We start from the raw sequence: 17523 nt of genomic DNA on the forward strand, positions 1-17523 counted from the left end.
ACAGTAAATAATCTGTAAGTACATATCGACGACTACAGTAAATAATCTGTAAGTACATATTGACGACTACAGTAAATAATCTGTAAGTACATATCGACGACTACAGTAAATAATCTGTAAGTACATATCGACGACTTCAGTAAATAATCTGTAAGTAAATATCGACGACTACAGTAAATAATCTGTAAGTACATATCAATGACTGCAGTAAATAATCTGTAAGAACATATCGACGACTACAGTAAATAATCTGTAAGTACATATCGACGACTACAGTAAATAATCTGTAAGTACATATTGACAACTACAGTAAATGATCCGTAAGTACAGATCGACGACTAGAGTAAATAATCTGTAAGTACATACCGACGACTACAGTAAATATTCTGTAAGTACATATCGACGACTTCAGTAAATAATCTGTAAGTACATATCGACGACTACAGTAAATAATCTGTAAGTACATATCGACGACTACAGTAAATAATCTGTAAGTACATATTAACACAATTCATAATCTGTGAGTACAAATTAACACAGTAAATAGTCTGTAAGTACATATCGACAACTACAGTAAATAATCTGTAAGTACATATCGACGACTACAGTAAATAATCTGTAAGTACATGTTGACAACTACAGTAAATAATCCGTAAGTACATATCGACGCCTACAGTAAATAATCTGTAAGTACATATCGACGACTACAGTAAATAATCTGTAAGTATATATCGACGACTACAGTAAATAATCTGTAAGTACATATTGACGACTACAGTAAATAATCTGTAAGTACATGTCAACGACTTCAGTAAATAATCTGTAAGTACATATCAACGACTTCAGTAAATATTCTGTAAGTACATATCGACGACTTCAGTAAATAATCTGTAAGTACATATCGACGACTACAGTAAATAATCTGTAAGTACATATCGACGACTACAGTAAATAATCTGTAAGTACATATCGACGACTACAGTAAATAATCTGTAAGTACATATCGACGACTACAGTAAATAATCTGTAAGTACATATCGACGACTACAGTAAATAATCTGTAAGTACATATCGACGACTACAGTAAATAATCTGTAAGTACATATCGACGACTACAGTAAATAATCTGTAAGTACATATCGACGACTACAGTAAATAATCTGTAAGTACATATCGACGACTACAGTAAATAATCTGTAAGTACATATCGACGACTACAGTAAATAATCTGTAAGTACATATCGACGACTACAGTAAATAATCTGTAAGTACATATTGACGACTACAGTAAATAATCTGTAAGTACATATCGACGACTTCAGTAAATAATCTGTAAGTACATATCGACGACTTCAGTAAATAATCTGTAAGTACATATCGACGACTACAGTAAATAATCTGTAAGTACATATCAATGACTGCAGTAAATAATCTGTAAGAACATATTGACAACTACAGTAAATAATCTGTAAGTACATATTGACAACTACAGTAAATAATCTGTAAGTACATATTGACAACTACAGTAAATAATCTGTAAGTACATATTGACAACTACAGTAAATAATCTGTAAGTGCATATTGACGACTACAGTAAATAATCTGTAAGTACATATTGATGACTACAGTAAATAATCTGTAAGTACATATTGACAGGCTATTGTAAATAATCTGTAAGTGCATATCGACAGGCTATATGGTAAATAATCGACTACAATAAGCTTGAATTTGATTCAATTATCAAAATTATAATCTTTTTATGGTGCAAAACAATATTGTCTTAAATTCAATAGCCTAAAACTGGTACAATGCATGATATTTAACTTCATAAAATCAACAAGAGACCCATGGGCCTAAATGGTCCCCTGAGTACAGATATAGAATGAAACAAATGAAACATATAAACACTATATACTGGCCCTTGATGTCGGTCAGTGATTTTACAAATTTTACTTTTTAATCTATGAAGACCGTCAAACCTGTGAACTCAATTTTTTTTTGAAATTTTAGTCATTTTGACCCTGGTTTGTCCCGCCCCTCTGGTCCCCCAGAGGGTCAGCGAGGACTGATATGGATATTAAACTTCTATATCTCAGGCTAATAATGAACTCTAATCAGATTTTACTCATTTCCTAAGAAAATTGAGCAAAAAATGTTCATAAATGTGTTTTTCCTATATAACTTAAGAAATCTTGACCCCTCCCCAGGGGGTAACATGAGACCCATGATGATATAATTCACAATTTTATAAAACACCTTAAGACCTTTCTATCTACAAAGAGTATTTGATTCTACCATTTCCAGAATTTTAGAAGCTTTTGGAAGTTTTAGCCTATTTGACCCCTTTTGACCCCACTCCTATGCCCACAAGGGGTCAGCCAGGACCAATATGCATATGATGTTAAAATGCTATCCTAGGCTAATAATTCTAACCAAGTTTGACTCATTTACTCTGAAAATTGAGCAAAAAATGCCCATAAATGTGCTTTCCCTATATAAACTATAGTAAAATTTACCCCCTCCCCACGGAGAAAAGTGAGACCCAAGAATCATATAATTCATATTTGATTCTACCATTTCCAGAATTTCAGAAGATTTTTGAAGTTTTAGTCTACTTGACCCCTTTTGACCCCGCCCCTAAGGCCCCTGGGGGTCAGTCATGGAAAATTTGTTTATAGGATTTAATGGCCACCTTATACGGATAATGCTGACAACATTTGAATTATGTATTTCCTATTACAAAAGACCAAAATATGCTCAAAAATGTGTTTTCCCTATATAAACTATAGTAAACTTAACCCCCTCTCCAGGTGGAAACGTGAGATACAAGGGTCATATAATTCACAATTTTTCTAAAGGACCTAAGACCTTTCGATCTATGAAAAGTTCAGAAGAAGATTTTGGAATTTTTAGCCTATTTGACTCTTTTTGACCCCGCCCATAAGGCCCCTGGGGGTCAGTCATGGAAAATTTGTTATTAGGATTCAATGACCATCTCATACTGATAATGTTGACAACATTTGAATTATTTCCTATTACAAATGAAGAAATAATGCTCAAAAATGTGTTTTCCCTATAAACACTATAGTAAACTTAACCCCCTCCCCAGGGGGAAACACGAGACCCAAGGGTTATATAATTCACAATTTTTCTATAGGACCTTAAGAGCTTTCAATCTATAGAGAGTATTTGATTATACCATTTCCAGAATTTCAGCAGATTTTTGAAATTTTAGCCTATTTGACCCCTTTTGACCCCATCCCTAAGGCCCTGGGGGTCAGTCATGGAAATTTGTTAATAGGATTCCATAGCCATCTCATGCTGATAATTTTAACAAAATTTGACTGATTTCCTTTAACAAATGACCAAATAATGCTCAACAAGAGATCCCAGAGGGATCTTGGCGCCCACCAAAGAATGATCTTTATCTGACAAAGGAAAGATGGATCTTTTCTCTACTTTTTAAACTTTTTCAAACATACTACATATAAAATTTGAGACAGATCGCTTCAGTACCTTTTGAGAAATAGCGGTAACAAAACTTCAACTATCAAAATCCAAGATGACTCCTTGGCGGCCATCTTGTTGATCAATCGGTCCCAAATCACAATATGCACAACTAGGGCCCTAGGGGAACCTACATGTGAAATTTGAGAAAGATCCATTCAATACTTTCTGAGAAATAGCGATAACAAACTTTGAATATAACAAGAGATCCCAGAGGGATCTTGGCGCCCACCAAAGAATGATCTATGTCTGACAATGGAAAGAGGGATCTTTTCCCTGCTTTTCAAACTTTTTCAAACATACTACATATAAAATTTGAGACAGATCGCTTCAGTACCTTTTGAGAAATAGCGGTAACAAACTTCAACTATAAAAATCCAAGATGACTCCTTGGCGACCATCTTGTTGATTAATCGATCCCAAATCACAATATGCACAACTAGGGCCCTAGGGGAACCTACATGTGAAATTTGAGAAAGATCCATTCAATACTTTCTGAGAAATAGCGATAACAAACTTTGAATATAAAAATCCAAGATGGCTGCCTGGCAGCAATTTTGTTGAACGATCGATCCCAAATCACAATATGCATAACTAGGGCCCTAGGGGAACCTACATATGAATTTTGAGACAGATCCCTTCAGTACTTTCTGAGAAATAGCAATAACAAACTTTGAATAACAAAATCCAAGATGGCTGCCTGGCGGCCATCTTGTTGACCGATCGGTCCCAAAATGCAATATGCACAACTAGGTCCCTAGGGGAACCTACATATGAAATTTGAGACAGATCCCTTCAGTACTATCTGAGAAATAGCCATAACAAACTTTAACTATCGAAATCCAAGATGGCGTCTTGTTCACCCATTGGTCCAAAAATGCAATATGCACAACAAGGGCCCTAGGGGAACCTACATATTAAATTTGAGAAAGATCCCTTCAGCACTTTTTGAGAAATGGGGATATCAAACCTTAACTATCAAAATCCAAGATGGCCGCCTGGCGGCCATCTTGTTTTTCCGATCAGCCTCAAAATCTGTATGGCACAAATAGGGACCAAGGGTAACCTCCATGTGAAGTTTGAACAAAATTCTTTCAGTAGTTCTCAAGAAATATCGATAACATTTGAACAAAATTCCTTCAGTAGTTCTCAAGAAATATCGATAACAAACTTCAACTGCCAAAATCAAAGATGGCTGCCTGGCGGCCATCTTGTTTTTCCGATCAGCCTCAAAATCTGTATGGCACAAATATGGATCAAGGGGACCCTCCATGTGAAGTTTGAACAAAATCCCTGCAGTAGTTTTTAAGAAATAGTGATAACAAGCATTGTTTACGGACGGACGACGGACGACGGACGACGGACATCGGAGGACGGACCACGGACCACGGATGCAGGGCGATTTGAATAGCCCACCATCTGATGATGGTGGGCTAAAAATCCAGGATGGCTGCCTGGCAGCAATTTTGTTGACCGATCGGTCCCAAATCACAATATGCACAACTAGGGCCCTAGGGAAACCTACATATGAATTTTGAGACAGATCCCTTCAGTACTTTCTGAGAATTAGCGATAACAAACTTTGAATAACAAAATCCAAGATGGCTGCCTGGCGGCCATCTTGTTAACCGATCGGTCCCAAAATGCAATATGCACAACTAGGTCCCTAAGGGAACCTACATATGAAATTTGAGACAGATCCCTTCAGTACTATCTGAGAAATAGCGATAACAAACTTTAACTATCGAAATCCAAGATGGCGGCCTGGGGGCCATGTGAAGTTTGAACAAAATCCCTGCAGCAGTTTTTAAGAAAAAGTGATAACAAGCATTGTTTACGGACGGACGACGGACGGCGGACAACGGACGACGGACCACGGATGCAGGGCGATTTGAATAGCCCACCATCTGATGATGGTGGGCTAAAAATGTGTTTTCCCTATATATAGCTATAGTAAACTTAACCCCCTCCCAAGTGGGAAACGAAAGACCCCAGGGTCATATAATTCACAATTTTTGTAAAGGACCTTAAGACCTTTCCATCTATGAAGAGTACTTGAATCTACCATATCTGCGAGTAGAGAAGAAGATTTTTGAAATTTTACTCAATTTTACCCCTTTTGGCCCCTCCCACAGCCCACTGGGGATGGGGACCATATAATTTACAATTTTGATTGGTCTTAGAAGGTTTGTACAAAATTTCATTGGAATTGCTTCAACGGTTTTGGAGAAGAAGTTGAAATGTAAAAAATTTATCGCTGCACGACGGAGGACAAAAAGCGATTAGAATAGGTCACCACGAGACTTTGTCTCAGGTGAATTTAAAACTAGAAATGTCTATAGGACATAATGTCCTGCCTTCATATAAAATTGAAAAAGGACAGAAAATAAGAGCAGCCTCTTTTCCCTTCTTTACCAACATCATGCCCAATTAAACCCTACTTTACAACTTCAAGTATAAATTGACTCTATTCTTCATGCCCTGAAATTAAAGAATATTTTTCTGTCACAGCTGGGTGTTATTATTGAAATTTTTCTCATGTTCCTCATATCATGTCAATTTGAAAATGAATTATCCATTGCTAAATGGCAACTTTAAATTGTGCAATTTTAAAGCAAATTCAACTGTTTACATCTCTTTAGTTAAAGGAGTTCAGTTTTTAAAACAATGTTCAACATTTGCTAGGTAAACAGCCATTTTGTTAAAATCAGTGATGTAAGGTCGCAGTTTTTCAAAATGACTTTGTAATCACGTCACAGTTTTTATTATATGTACCAATGCAAAGAGCATCAGACGACATGAATGTATTACATTTTGGATCAGACATACCCATCAATAAATAGTTGATGGAAAGGTGCAATTTTACATTTCAGATCAGATATACCGATCATAAAATAGTTTATGGAAAGGTGCAATTTTACATTTCAGATCAGATATACCCATCAATAAATAGTTTATGGAAAGGTGCAATTTTACATTTTAGATCAGATATACCCATCAATAAATAGTTTATGGAAAGGTGCAATTTTACATTTTAGATCAGACATACCCATCAATAAATAGTTTATGGAAAGGTGCAATTTTACATTTCAGATCAGATATACCCATCAATAAATAGTTTTATGGAAAGGTGCAATTTTACATTTTAGATCAGATATACCCATCAATAAATAGTTTATGGAAAGGTGCAATTTTACATTTTAGATCAGATATACCCATCAATAAATAGTTTATGGAAAGGTGCAATTTTACATATCAGATCAGATATACCCATCATAAAATAGTTTATGGAAAGGTGCAATTTTACATTTCAGATCAGATATACCCATCAATAAATAGTTTATGGAAAGGTGCAATTTTACATTTCAGATCAGATATACCCATCATAAAATAGTTTATGGAAAGGTGCAATTTTACATTTCATAACAGACATACCCATCAATAAATAGTTTATGGAAAGGTGCAATTTTATCACAAACAGGACACATCCACGTTGGCTTCTTTTCATTCATCATCAGAAATGTGATGGCATCGAACGTCTGTAAATGTGTACAGGAACTCGCTCGAATTGGTATGGTGATTCTCATCTTCCCAAGCTAAACATGTGAAAAAAGAACATTTCAAACAAACATCTCCTTCTATAACAATCAGCCATCAACACTGCTAATATAATACTTGGGGCCCCTGGTGCCTCTAAAAATCTTGACAGGCCCTCTAATTATGTGTTACAAAGGACCCACTAGGCCACTCATTTTTTGACTGTTTATACCATTTTCATGATTTTGTTGCAAAACCAATATATTATTATTTGTTTCATTATCAGTTGAAAAAAAAGAATTATATTGAAGTGTTCATGTTGGATAAATGAGCTAAACATTAGTTGGGTGTCCTGACTTTGTGCCCTCAGATTCTTTCCAAGGCCCTCATTTTCTTTCTTTAATGAGATTGGCAATCTCCATTGTCAATAAGTTAATGTCTAAGCCTGACAATATATTCTTATAATTCAATGTTCAGCACTTTCTTTTAGAGCTATTCCTCCAAGTCTTATTTTTATTCTATTTGTGAACACATTCCCTTGTTGATGAATACTGAATAGGAGATGTATGAATAAACAAGCAGTCTTTGACAGCCTTCTACTTACCGGACACAGCAGGGATACCCGGAGACTAGTAGTTGCTATTTCACTGTCTTGGTCTTGAGCTAACTTTTCTTTAACTGAAAGTAAAACAAAACATCCATATATTTTCTGTTCTGGTGAAAAATACATTCATGCTACAGATGTAACATTTAAAAGATTGACATTAAACATATTTTATTAAGCAATAGGATGACGCCATCTCCTTACAATGTTACATAGACAACAGATGACAGTAGGCTATTTCAATTACATTTACAATGACCTCACCTTATGATATTCTACAGATAGAATATGGCTATGTTTAATTATTAACTTTATCAATTTCTTTCTGAATACATTCAAATCTATAGAAGTTTATTAAAGTCATTATTTATGTTTACATTTAAAACTTACCAATAGAAAATTTATCAATTAAAATCATCTTTATTTTTCTTATATTTCTGGGTCTAGTTTCGCAAACATCCATTAACTTAAGTAATGCCTTTATATGGAGAGTGTTAAATTAATTTTGTGTTGAGATAATGTTTGAAACTGAAACCATAATAGCTTTTGGTTTAACCATACTCCAGGGGTTACTATCACTGATGTTATATCCATCTCTGATTATCTCAAAAGTGAAACTGGAGGCAATAGACGACACTGGTAACTTGATCTTTTGATGAACGTCTAAGGATTTATATAAGGATACGCTGTGGTTGACTGAGTTGCTTTGTAGTTGGGTGTCGTTATCTATGTAATCTTCAAAGGAAGTCTCTGCAGGCCTGTAATTGGTACATTTTTTTCTCCAGATTGCTCCAGTTTTACTATGAGATAGTCCAGGGATAGATATGATGTCAGTGATAGTAATCCCTGGAGTATCGAGGATGTGGTTATCAGACTTGGGTATATATTCTGAAGCAAATGTGGATTTCCCATTGCCCCAATGTGTATTTTGCACAACCAATGTGTATTTTAAATTATCGGTCAATGAACTGTTACCAGCACAGAAAAGTACTTAATTATGATATACATTATTTGATTTTACTTAACGGATATCAAACTTAATATCAATTACAATAAAACATTTACATTTCAAATATATTGTTTATAGTTCCAATACACACAGCACAGAATGGTTAAGTGGGTAAGACAACAAGTAACGTGATGTAAACTAAAACAGCAAGTAACTATCATGAGCCACGTGTCTTTGGCAGTCATAACTCCCAAGCACGGCCGCAGGAAAAGTTCCTGGCACATTAGGAGCAAAATACGTAGTGTGTGCCCTCTTGTGACATCTAGAGAAAGGGCCTCTCCTCACTATACTTTGCCATCAATTTCTTCGTCCGCACCTTTTTAGATGTGCAAGAGTCCTAACGATTGTCATCTTTGCTTTTGTTTAGACATTTTTTCCCTTACGGATCAGTGTCACGCTGACTCTTCACATTTTCATGCAAAATGTTCTTCACATTCAAGCACTCTTCAGACGCTTCATAGCAACCACATCCTCTCGAGGTGTTCCGATATAGCGTTCATTACAGAGAAAGGTATGAACATGGTGTCTTTTTTGAAGTTTTAATTTGCATCAATAAATCGAAGAAAGCCAACGAAATGCGTATTGTGTATTTAGGACCACATATGCGTACTAAATACGCCAAAATTGTACACGTACCCATGTCTGGGTTATGTACTATTAGTGCATAACTTACTTAAAGCTCTAGTGTGGTCAGCATGCCGACTCCCAAACTGTTTAAGTCTTTGTAGTAATGTATCAGACGACAACCGTTTCACTAAATATATTGCAACACAGTATCCCTGAAAATATAGAGTGGCCATTAGCAAACAAGTGTCTCACAGTCACAGATCTGTCATGATTACAACTAAACACAAATTTTCATTCACCATAAAAATATGCTATAAACAAACTTATTTTCGTGTGCAATTTACTTTCCCGAATTTCAAAAAGTTTTTCTCTATGAATTAATATAAACATCATTTATAAGAAATTCTGCATAGTTTTCTTAATCTGCGAATAGTAATCTTCACAAACTTGTATTGAAAAGAAGCTGCAAAGGTTGGTTAATAGTAAAAGAGAAAGGTTACACACAGCAGTATTTATCACATTGTTGTCAATTAATCATGTTAGGATACATTTATTACATTTTTTGGTTTGGCTACAATCCATCTATGAAGTATTATGAAATTGAATTTTCTTTAATCTAAAATATATATTCTCTTGATAATTCACACATTGAAAGAACACAACAACATATTTGTAAATATGGACTGAATTGCCATACTGGACGCTTAAACTTACCCTATTAAAGTCAGTGGCCCACGAAATTTCCACCTGATTTGCCATAGTCGGAGAGAGTCGACATTGAGGTGTGATATCTACAGGCCTACCAGGTCTCTTAGGCTCCACACCAGGTTTGGTCGTTGGAATTGGGTTCTATGAAAAATTACCATCTTTTTTTTATCAGAACAGGATATTCTGTCATCCATTTTGACATTTAGTCACATAAGCTCAATTACATGCATTGTTTCATATTTGACAGATAAATAAGATGAAGCAGAACATCCTTTCTTCCTCACTATAGATACGCTGGCTATAAACAAATGATACAACATAGAAAGACATAGAAGGAATATTTCAATGGTTTTACCTTCTCGTTGTATCAGGCCTAAAGAGTAAACATTAAACAATCTCTCTATAGCAAAATAATTATTAAACAAAGGTTTTACCGCTCAATTTGAAAGAATTTTACACCCTAACTCTCCTGTGGTGTAGAACTTACCGGTAAAGGTGCCATTTTACCATTGATCCTCACACAAATGTTGGGTGGAAAGTTATCATCCTGCTCACATGTTGTTTCTAATAAGCTAAACCTGTAAGGAATACATATTGTAAAGAATGAGTTATACATTATACATGTTATTACATTATAGAATGTAAATTAAAGCACATTACATGTATCATAATTATGCTCTGTCTTGTTGATTTTCGGTCGAAACCTTGCTCCACCGAAACCTTGCTCCACTGACGATTATTATATGTGTACATTTCCTATCAATGTATATACCATACATTGTGATCCAGATTTTCAAATCCTTTTTAAATCAAATACGACATATTCAAATTGTCACTGATCATGTCAGCATATCGGGCTAACCATCACTTCACAATTATGGGGTTTTGAGATCCCAAAACAACACGAGTAAAGTACAATTTACCTTCGATTAGTCCCACCTTACGGTGATTATGTCGTCACCAAATTCAAGTCAAAATATGATGTCACAATCACAGGAACGCGGGACTAATTAATGGTAAACAGTACTTTACCTATGTTATTTTAGTATCTCAAAACCGACATATTGAAGCAAATTTTTTTTGAGTACCAGTGTTTCTGAGTTGTTATCACAGTATAATGGTTTTTACCTCAGTTGGATTTGTGTAATGAATTCGTACTTAGCACCTGGCCTGAAATCTCTGTAATGGATAAATTTAATACATACAAAATTTTCAGATAAGTCAACAATAAACAATCAGCCATTACCAATGTATAAAATTCGAGAAAGATCCTTTCAGTGCTTTATCGGGAATAGCAATAACAGATTTTAATTTATTCAAATTCATTGCCTATAGGCCATGTTGGAGTTGCACTACATAAGTAACATTAGATGACCAAATGTCATTCTAAACATTAAATGTCTTTTAAAACATGCAGAAAGGACTGCAATACACATGATTCATACCTTGACATTGCGATATCTTGTGCCTGCTGTGGTGTTAGATGAAAATTGAAATGTGTTTCCTGAAACTTTGCTGTTCCTCGTGGCACTGCAAAGAAATAATAAAACAAAATTGCATAACAACTTTTAGTAAATCTAGGTTGATTAAACCTGTAAAAAGATGACTTTGGCACAAGTGATAAAATATAGATAAGAATTTATTCCCTAGAGTAACTTCCCTTGAGTAGTCTAATGTGAGAAGAATACTTGACTTTTAATACATAAAAACATTTAAATGAAGAATTTCCCAATGAAATTCATGACATTAAAGCTCAGAATCATGCTCGCTCCTATCCTGAGGCCAGTCATAAGTTCACCACATGTAAACATTGTGATCTGTCGACAGGAACAACAGCCCACATCTCTGGCTGTTTTCAGGACCCCTGCACTTTCATCATAGCAAGAGTCATTGTAGCTGCAATATTGTAGCTCAAAAGACTTTTAGACAGAAAATGTTGTCGTCCTTAGAACTACAATTGGTGCCTATTACTGCAAATGAAGCAAAGTAATGGTTATGCAAACCATTATTTAAACGTTTGCATGCTTTTTTTTCGTACTTGTTTTATATCGGTTACCTACTAGGCAATAAAACTGAACCATATAAAATATCAAATTCTCAGCGAGACATTTTGTTTTACATATACACATATGAAGACCTTTCCGCAGTGAATTTATACAGCAAGTCTACAAAGTATGAATTTGACGTTTTGTGAGCGGTACGGTAGATATTAAGAATGGTAGTTATGGTTTTTTTCGACAAAAATCATATATAAACGTTTGTATACGCACAAAATACTTGGAAACCTACAAAAAAGTATAGAAAATTGTGCCCGAGTGATTTTCGGAGGCACTGCTCCACTAGGACATATAGGGACCAATTCATACCCGGCCGAAAGTTACAGTAGGCCGGGTACGTATATTCGTTCTAGAGTCATTGAAGTAAATATTTAGACAGAGTGTTTCACAAAACACTTGGCAACTCATACCTAATGTTTTCTATTATTTAACATAACCCCAACAGCGATATTTATCAGATTTGTGTAGTAATTAAATTTCATTTTTTAGGAGTAAATGTATTTTAATTGTGAATATAATTCAACAGGAGAAGCAGAAGTTCTACAGGATTTCTTAACAGCAAGTCTTAGAACTTTTAGCTGCTTACTGGTAAATGTGATCATTTAAAAGTTAATTAAATCAGCTGTTTATTATATTAACTGAAATTATCTACTTTTTGTCTATTAAAGATGCTCCACCGCCGATAGAGCATAAATGATATTCATTATTTGAACAATAATTGGTATTCAATCGTGTGTATGTATGTCTAATTAACCCAATTTTTTTTTATATATTTTCATTTTGCCTTTGGTGCATGCGCAATCAGTACTTCATTCCATATAGGACATAGTGCATTGGAATTGTTTCGGGATGTAATTAATTATTTTTCATATTTTTAACTTGACGTAGAATTAAAAGCTCAAACTTTTCAATGGTGGTAATGGTGTTAAGTAAGTAATTTTTGTAACTGAAGAAAAATACTAAATCGTCTGCCCCTGTTTTTGATAATGAAAAAATACTATTTGTCGGCGGTGGAGCATCTTTAACTATAAAGCCTCTTTCAAAAACGCATTTTAATACATCTTTGTTCAAAATCATTATTGCATGTGATAAGAGCTCAGAATCATGCTCGCTCCTATCCTGAGGCCAGTCATAAGTTCACCACATGTAAACATTAATTGTGATCTGTCGACAGGAACAACAGCCCACATCTCTGGCAGTTTTCAGGACCCCTGCACTTTCATCATAGCAACTCCAGAAGACATTAACAATTATCTAAATAACTTTACTTTAAACAAAAGAGTGAAACTCACACTGTACCACAAACTACTGTAAACTGACGATGGAAGTAAATATTTAGACAGTGTGTTTCAAAAAACACTGGGGAACTCATACCTGTTTTCTATTATTTAACATAACCTCAACAGCAATATTTATCAGATTTGTGTAGTAATTAAATTTCATTTTTTAAGAGTAAATGTATTTTAATTGTGAATATAGTTCGACAGGAAAAGCAGAAGTTCTACAGGATTTCTTAACAGCAAGTCTTAGAACTTTTAGCTGCAAACTGGTAAATGTGATCATTCAAAAGTTGATTAAATCAGCTGTTTATTATATTAACTGAAATTATCTACCCTTGTCTATTAACTATAAAGCCTCTTTCAAAAACGCATTTTAATACATCTTTGTTCAAAAACATTATTGCATGAGATAAGAGCTCAGAATCATGCTCGCTCCTATCCTGAGGCCAGTCATAAGTTCACCACATGTAAACATTGTGATCTGTCGACAGGAACAACAGCCCACATCTATGGCTGTTTTCAGGACCCCTGCACTTTCATCATAGCAACTCCAGAAGACATTAACAATTATCTAAATAACTTTACTTTAAACAAGAGTGAAACTCACACTGTACCACAAACTACTGTAAACTGACGATGGTGATTAAATTTTGTGTTAACAAGTCCTGTGATTTAATGTTTCAATTTACAGTTTAAAAGCAATATTTAACTTGTAGCAAAACATTTTTGCAATGGCTACATGGGCACGATATGCATGAAAATTTAGAGCTAACGAAAATAAATTAATTTAAAGTAACCTAAATCTCTTTAATAAGAAGGTCAGTGGTACATTTCTAATCTACATAAATCTATTTTAACCAAATCATCTATTTCAAATGAATGGCAGCCAACTACATTTCAATTTTTACTCAAATTAACTCCATCAATTTTTATTTATGTTTCTTTAGCCTTAGCCTTGTCGACAATTACAACATAAAGTAATAATAATGATATCATTGTACTGCAGCTGCATCAAACATTGAAACTTGGTTTAACCAGTTTGTTGTAATGGAAGGGGAGGTAATTGAGGTGACAGGGTGGGCAGGAACACCTACCAAGACTTGTAGGTTTCATGAGTTCTGTTATACAGTCGTAGAAGGGGAGATGTTTGAGGCGTACATCAGGATGGACAGGAATTCCCATTGTACTTGGCTGTTCCACCATTCGCTGTGCTGTGGTAAAGTCCATAGGCCGAGAACCTTAATGCATAAGAAAACAAAATGTACATTATAATACTAAAAGAAACCAAATTCACTCATTTGAATTGATCAATGTTTATGAAATATTTTGAAAATATTAATAGCAGTTAGCCTTATTGTGTGACTGATAGCTAAAACATGACCAAAGTCAAGAGCTTTGTAACAATATCATGTCCAACTATATAGATCAGAGAGCCACTTAAATGTATCATTAATTACTTGTAAAAACCAATCATGCCTGTAAAAACAGCAAAGAACATGGACTCCAAAATTACATTGGGATCATATATAAATCTGACTTCCTTGCCTTGTGAAATGGTATTAATTAGCATAATAGTTATCTACCCTTAGGAAAAATTATTGTTACATGCAAAATTTGTGCAAGAGATTCGGGAGTTATTTACCCTTATATATCAGTACTATTGTTTTAGGTGCTTTTCCATCAAAATAATAGAAAATGACATGATTATCAATAACAAAAGAGCAGGTAACTCCGCCATTAAAGACAAAACAGGGTAAGCCAAACGACTGTCCATCAAAGATGTGAGGAGCTGTTGTTTGCTGTGTTTCAAGACATCTTATTTTACTCCCTGATATTAAACAGGATAATGGATCATAATTCACCAGTCATATAATCACCTCTGTATCTTGGACCTTCTGATTTGACTGCAAATAAAAGAAAATCACTCAGCCATAGTCGGTATCGACACACAGTTACATATACCTAAACACACTACAGTGTTCTCACCACATTCAATCAGAAAAGTAGTAGAATTGGTATTAGTCACTAAAACTTTCACGAAAATTGGAGGTATTTTTTTTAAAAACTTTTATAAAGGAATTGGTGATATTAAAATTCATGAGTTTTTCTTCTTCAATTTGTTACAAATTGGAAATTTTAACTGTGATTTGGATCAACAATCTTCAGAATATCTTGTGTTAAGAATTTCCCAGCAATATAACATGAAGTTACAAGGATAATTAATTTATCTAGCTTTCTCTTTATTTTTCTTTTTTGGTTATTAATTTTTTTCTGTGTTGTTGAAATACACAAAAACATATAAGCTTGGAGGCAATGAAAAGCTGGATGTGATGAGAATATTGTAGAAGGAATTCAAACCAGGTTAATACATGGATCAATGGCCGATATTTTGCTTGCGATCAGATCAGGTGGTCCCCATGCAACTGCCCTTTAGGGTTAGTATTTTAGCTTGAAAGATGCTCCATCGCCGACAGAGCATAAATGATATTCATCATTTGAACAATAATTGGCGTTCAATCGTGAGTATATATATATATATATGTAAAAAAGAACCGTGTCCATGTGATGGTTTCCATATACATAAAAAGTAAACACACAACTATAAAACAGGTTTTTTCCTCCCTAGCGCTTTCTCGGCTCATGCCGGTCTTCAGGGGTTTGAATTCTTTTATTTGTAAAACATGACGTCATAGTACAATGACGTCATAGTAAGATTACGTCATGACATGGTACATAAAGATATTGTGAATGATTCTGGAAGAAACTAACAAAAACATGAGGACATTTTATTTTGTCCTCATGTTTTTGTTAGTCTCTTCCAGAACCATTCACAATATCTTTATGTACCATGTCATGACGTAATCTTACTATGACGTCATGTTTTACAAATAAAAGAATTCAAACCCCTGAAGACCGGCATGAGCCGAGAAAGTGCTAGGGAGGAAAACACTGTTTTATAGTTGTGTTTTCTTATATATATATATATGTGTGTGTCTAATTAACATAAAAAATAATATAAAATAATTCATTTTGCCTTTGGTGCATGGGCAATCTGTACTTCATTCCATATAGGATGTAGTGTCACAGAATTTTTTCGAATGCAATTAATCATTTTTTTATATTTTTAACTTAAAATAATATTAGAAGCTCAAACTTTTCAATGGTGGTAATGGTGTAGAGTAAGTAACTTTCGTAACAGAAGAAAAATACCAAATCGCATGCTTCTTTATTTGATAGTGAAAAATACCATTTGTCAGTGGTGGAGCATCTTTAAGCTAAAAACATGACATACACCATCAAAACCTATACCCGTAAGAGTAGATAACTCTGCAATATATGGAATATGCACAAATGCTATGTCACATTAGTAAAATTTCAATGTTCAGAAAGACCTACATAATTCCATTCTTGAGAACGTAGGAGGCCATAGATCTACAGAAATGTTTTATTTTTTTTCTCCTCCAATAACATACATTTATTTTGTATATATTTGTAAATTGATCTTAAATGAAAGAAGCTGATCCAAGTCAGTTTTTATAACAATAACAGTGAACATGTGTCAAAATAAACCAAATGATTTATTTTATTACATTATTGTAACAGTCAAATGGGTCTTACTCAGCTGAGATACTGTTGGGACAACTCAAGTTTTACAGCATCTAGCCAACTTTAAATAGAGATGTTGAATTTAATTTTTAACTCAGTCCATCCCTACAATTTTATGCAGAACAGCTATCCTTATACACAGGTGATAATAAGATGAATTTGTGTGTTTAGGCATCTAAGACCTAGTCCGCTATCAAAGTCTGATCGTGATGAATCAAAACTGATTCATCCATGAGGTACTTATTTTAATAAGCATAGCTAATTTTGTCAGTATTACATTTCATTCACCCCCATTTTTTTCAGAATGTACCACTCCAGTGTTAGAATTAGAAGATTTCAAATGAATATCAAGGGGTGAAGAAGTCAACGTAAGTCAAAAACATGCACATGAACGTTACAACAAATTAATAACATATAACAATGTTAGGTACAAAATGTTAAATGCTTAGTCAGAATTATGCATAAACATTAACAAATATTCAGCCATGTATATATATGTTATATAAACTGGAATGCATTTGTTGGCAATGAAGTAAATGTTATTTGCAAAGCGAAAAAGCACAAATTAGACTGTGTATGTCCGTCTCTTTTTTCAAATTGTCATTTCTCGCCTCAAAGTGGCCCGTGTATTAACATATTTCTTATAAC

The 17523-nt window shown here is 34.3% G+C and overlaps 1 protein-coding gene across 3 annotated transcripts in view; it reads right to left on the reverse strand.

Annotated features, from left to right (window-relative positions):
• Nucleotides 1-17523, reverse strand: part of LOC138333278 (E3 SUMO-protein ligase PIAS2-like) — a 42793-nt gene that overhangs the window by 17993 nt on the left and 7277 nt on the right. For all 3 annotated transcript variants that reach the window (XM_069281560.1, XM_069281558.1, XM_069281557.1), the window contains exons 6-14: nt 15147-15173; nt 14364-14507; nt 11378-11462; nt 11061-11111; nt 10420-10510; nt 9939-10073; nt 9331-9436; nt 7649-7722; nt 6943-7103 (exon numbers count right to left, since the gene is read on the reverse strand). In XM_069281560.1, coding sequence (XP_069137661.1) covers nt 6943-7103; nt 7649-7722; nt 9331-9436; nt 9939-10073; nt 10420-10510; nt 11061-11111; nt 11378-11462; nt 14364-14507; nt 15147-15173 — 874 coding nt within the window. The remainder of the gene's footprint in view (nt 1-6942; nt 7104-7648; nt 7723-9330; nt 9437-9938; nt 10074-10419; nt 10511-11060; nt 11112-11377; nt 11463-14363; nt 14508-15146; nt 15174-17523) is intronic.

This window comes from Argopecten irradians, chromosome 10 (assembly GCF_041381155.1).
Source record: "Argopecten irradians isolate NY chromosome 10, Ai_NY, whole genome shotgun sequence".
Lineage (NCBI taxonomy): Eukaryota > Metazoa > Mollusca > Bivalvia > Pectinida > Pectinidae > Argopecten > Argopecten irradians.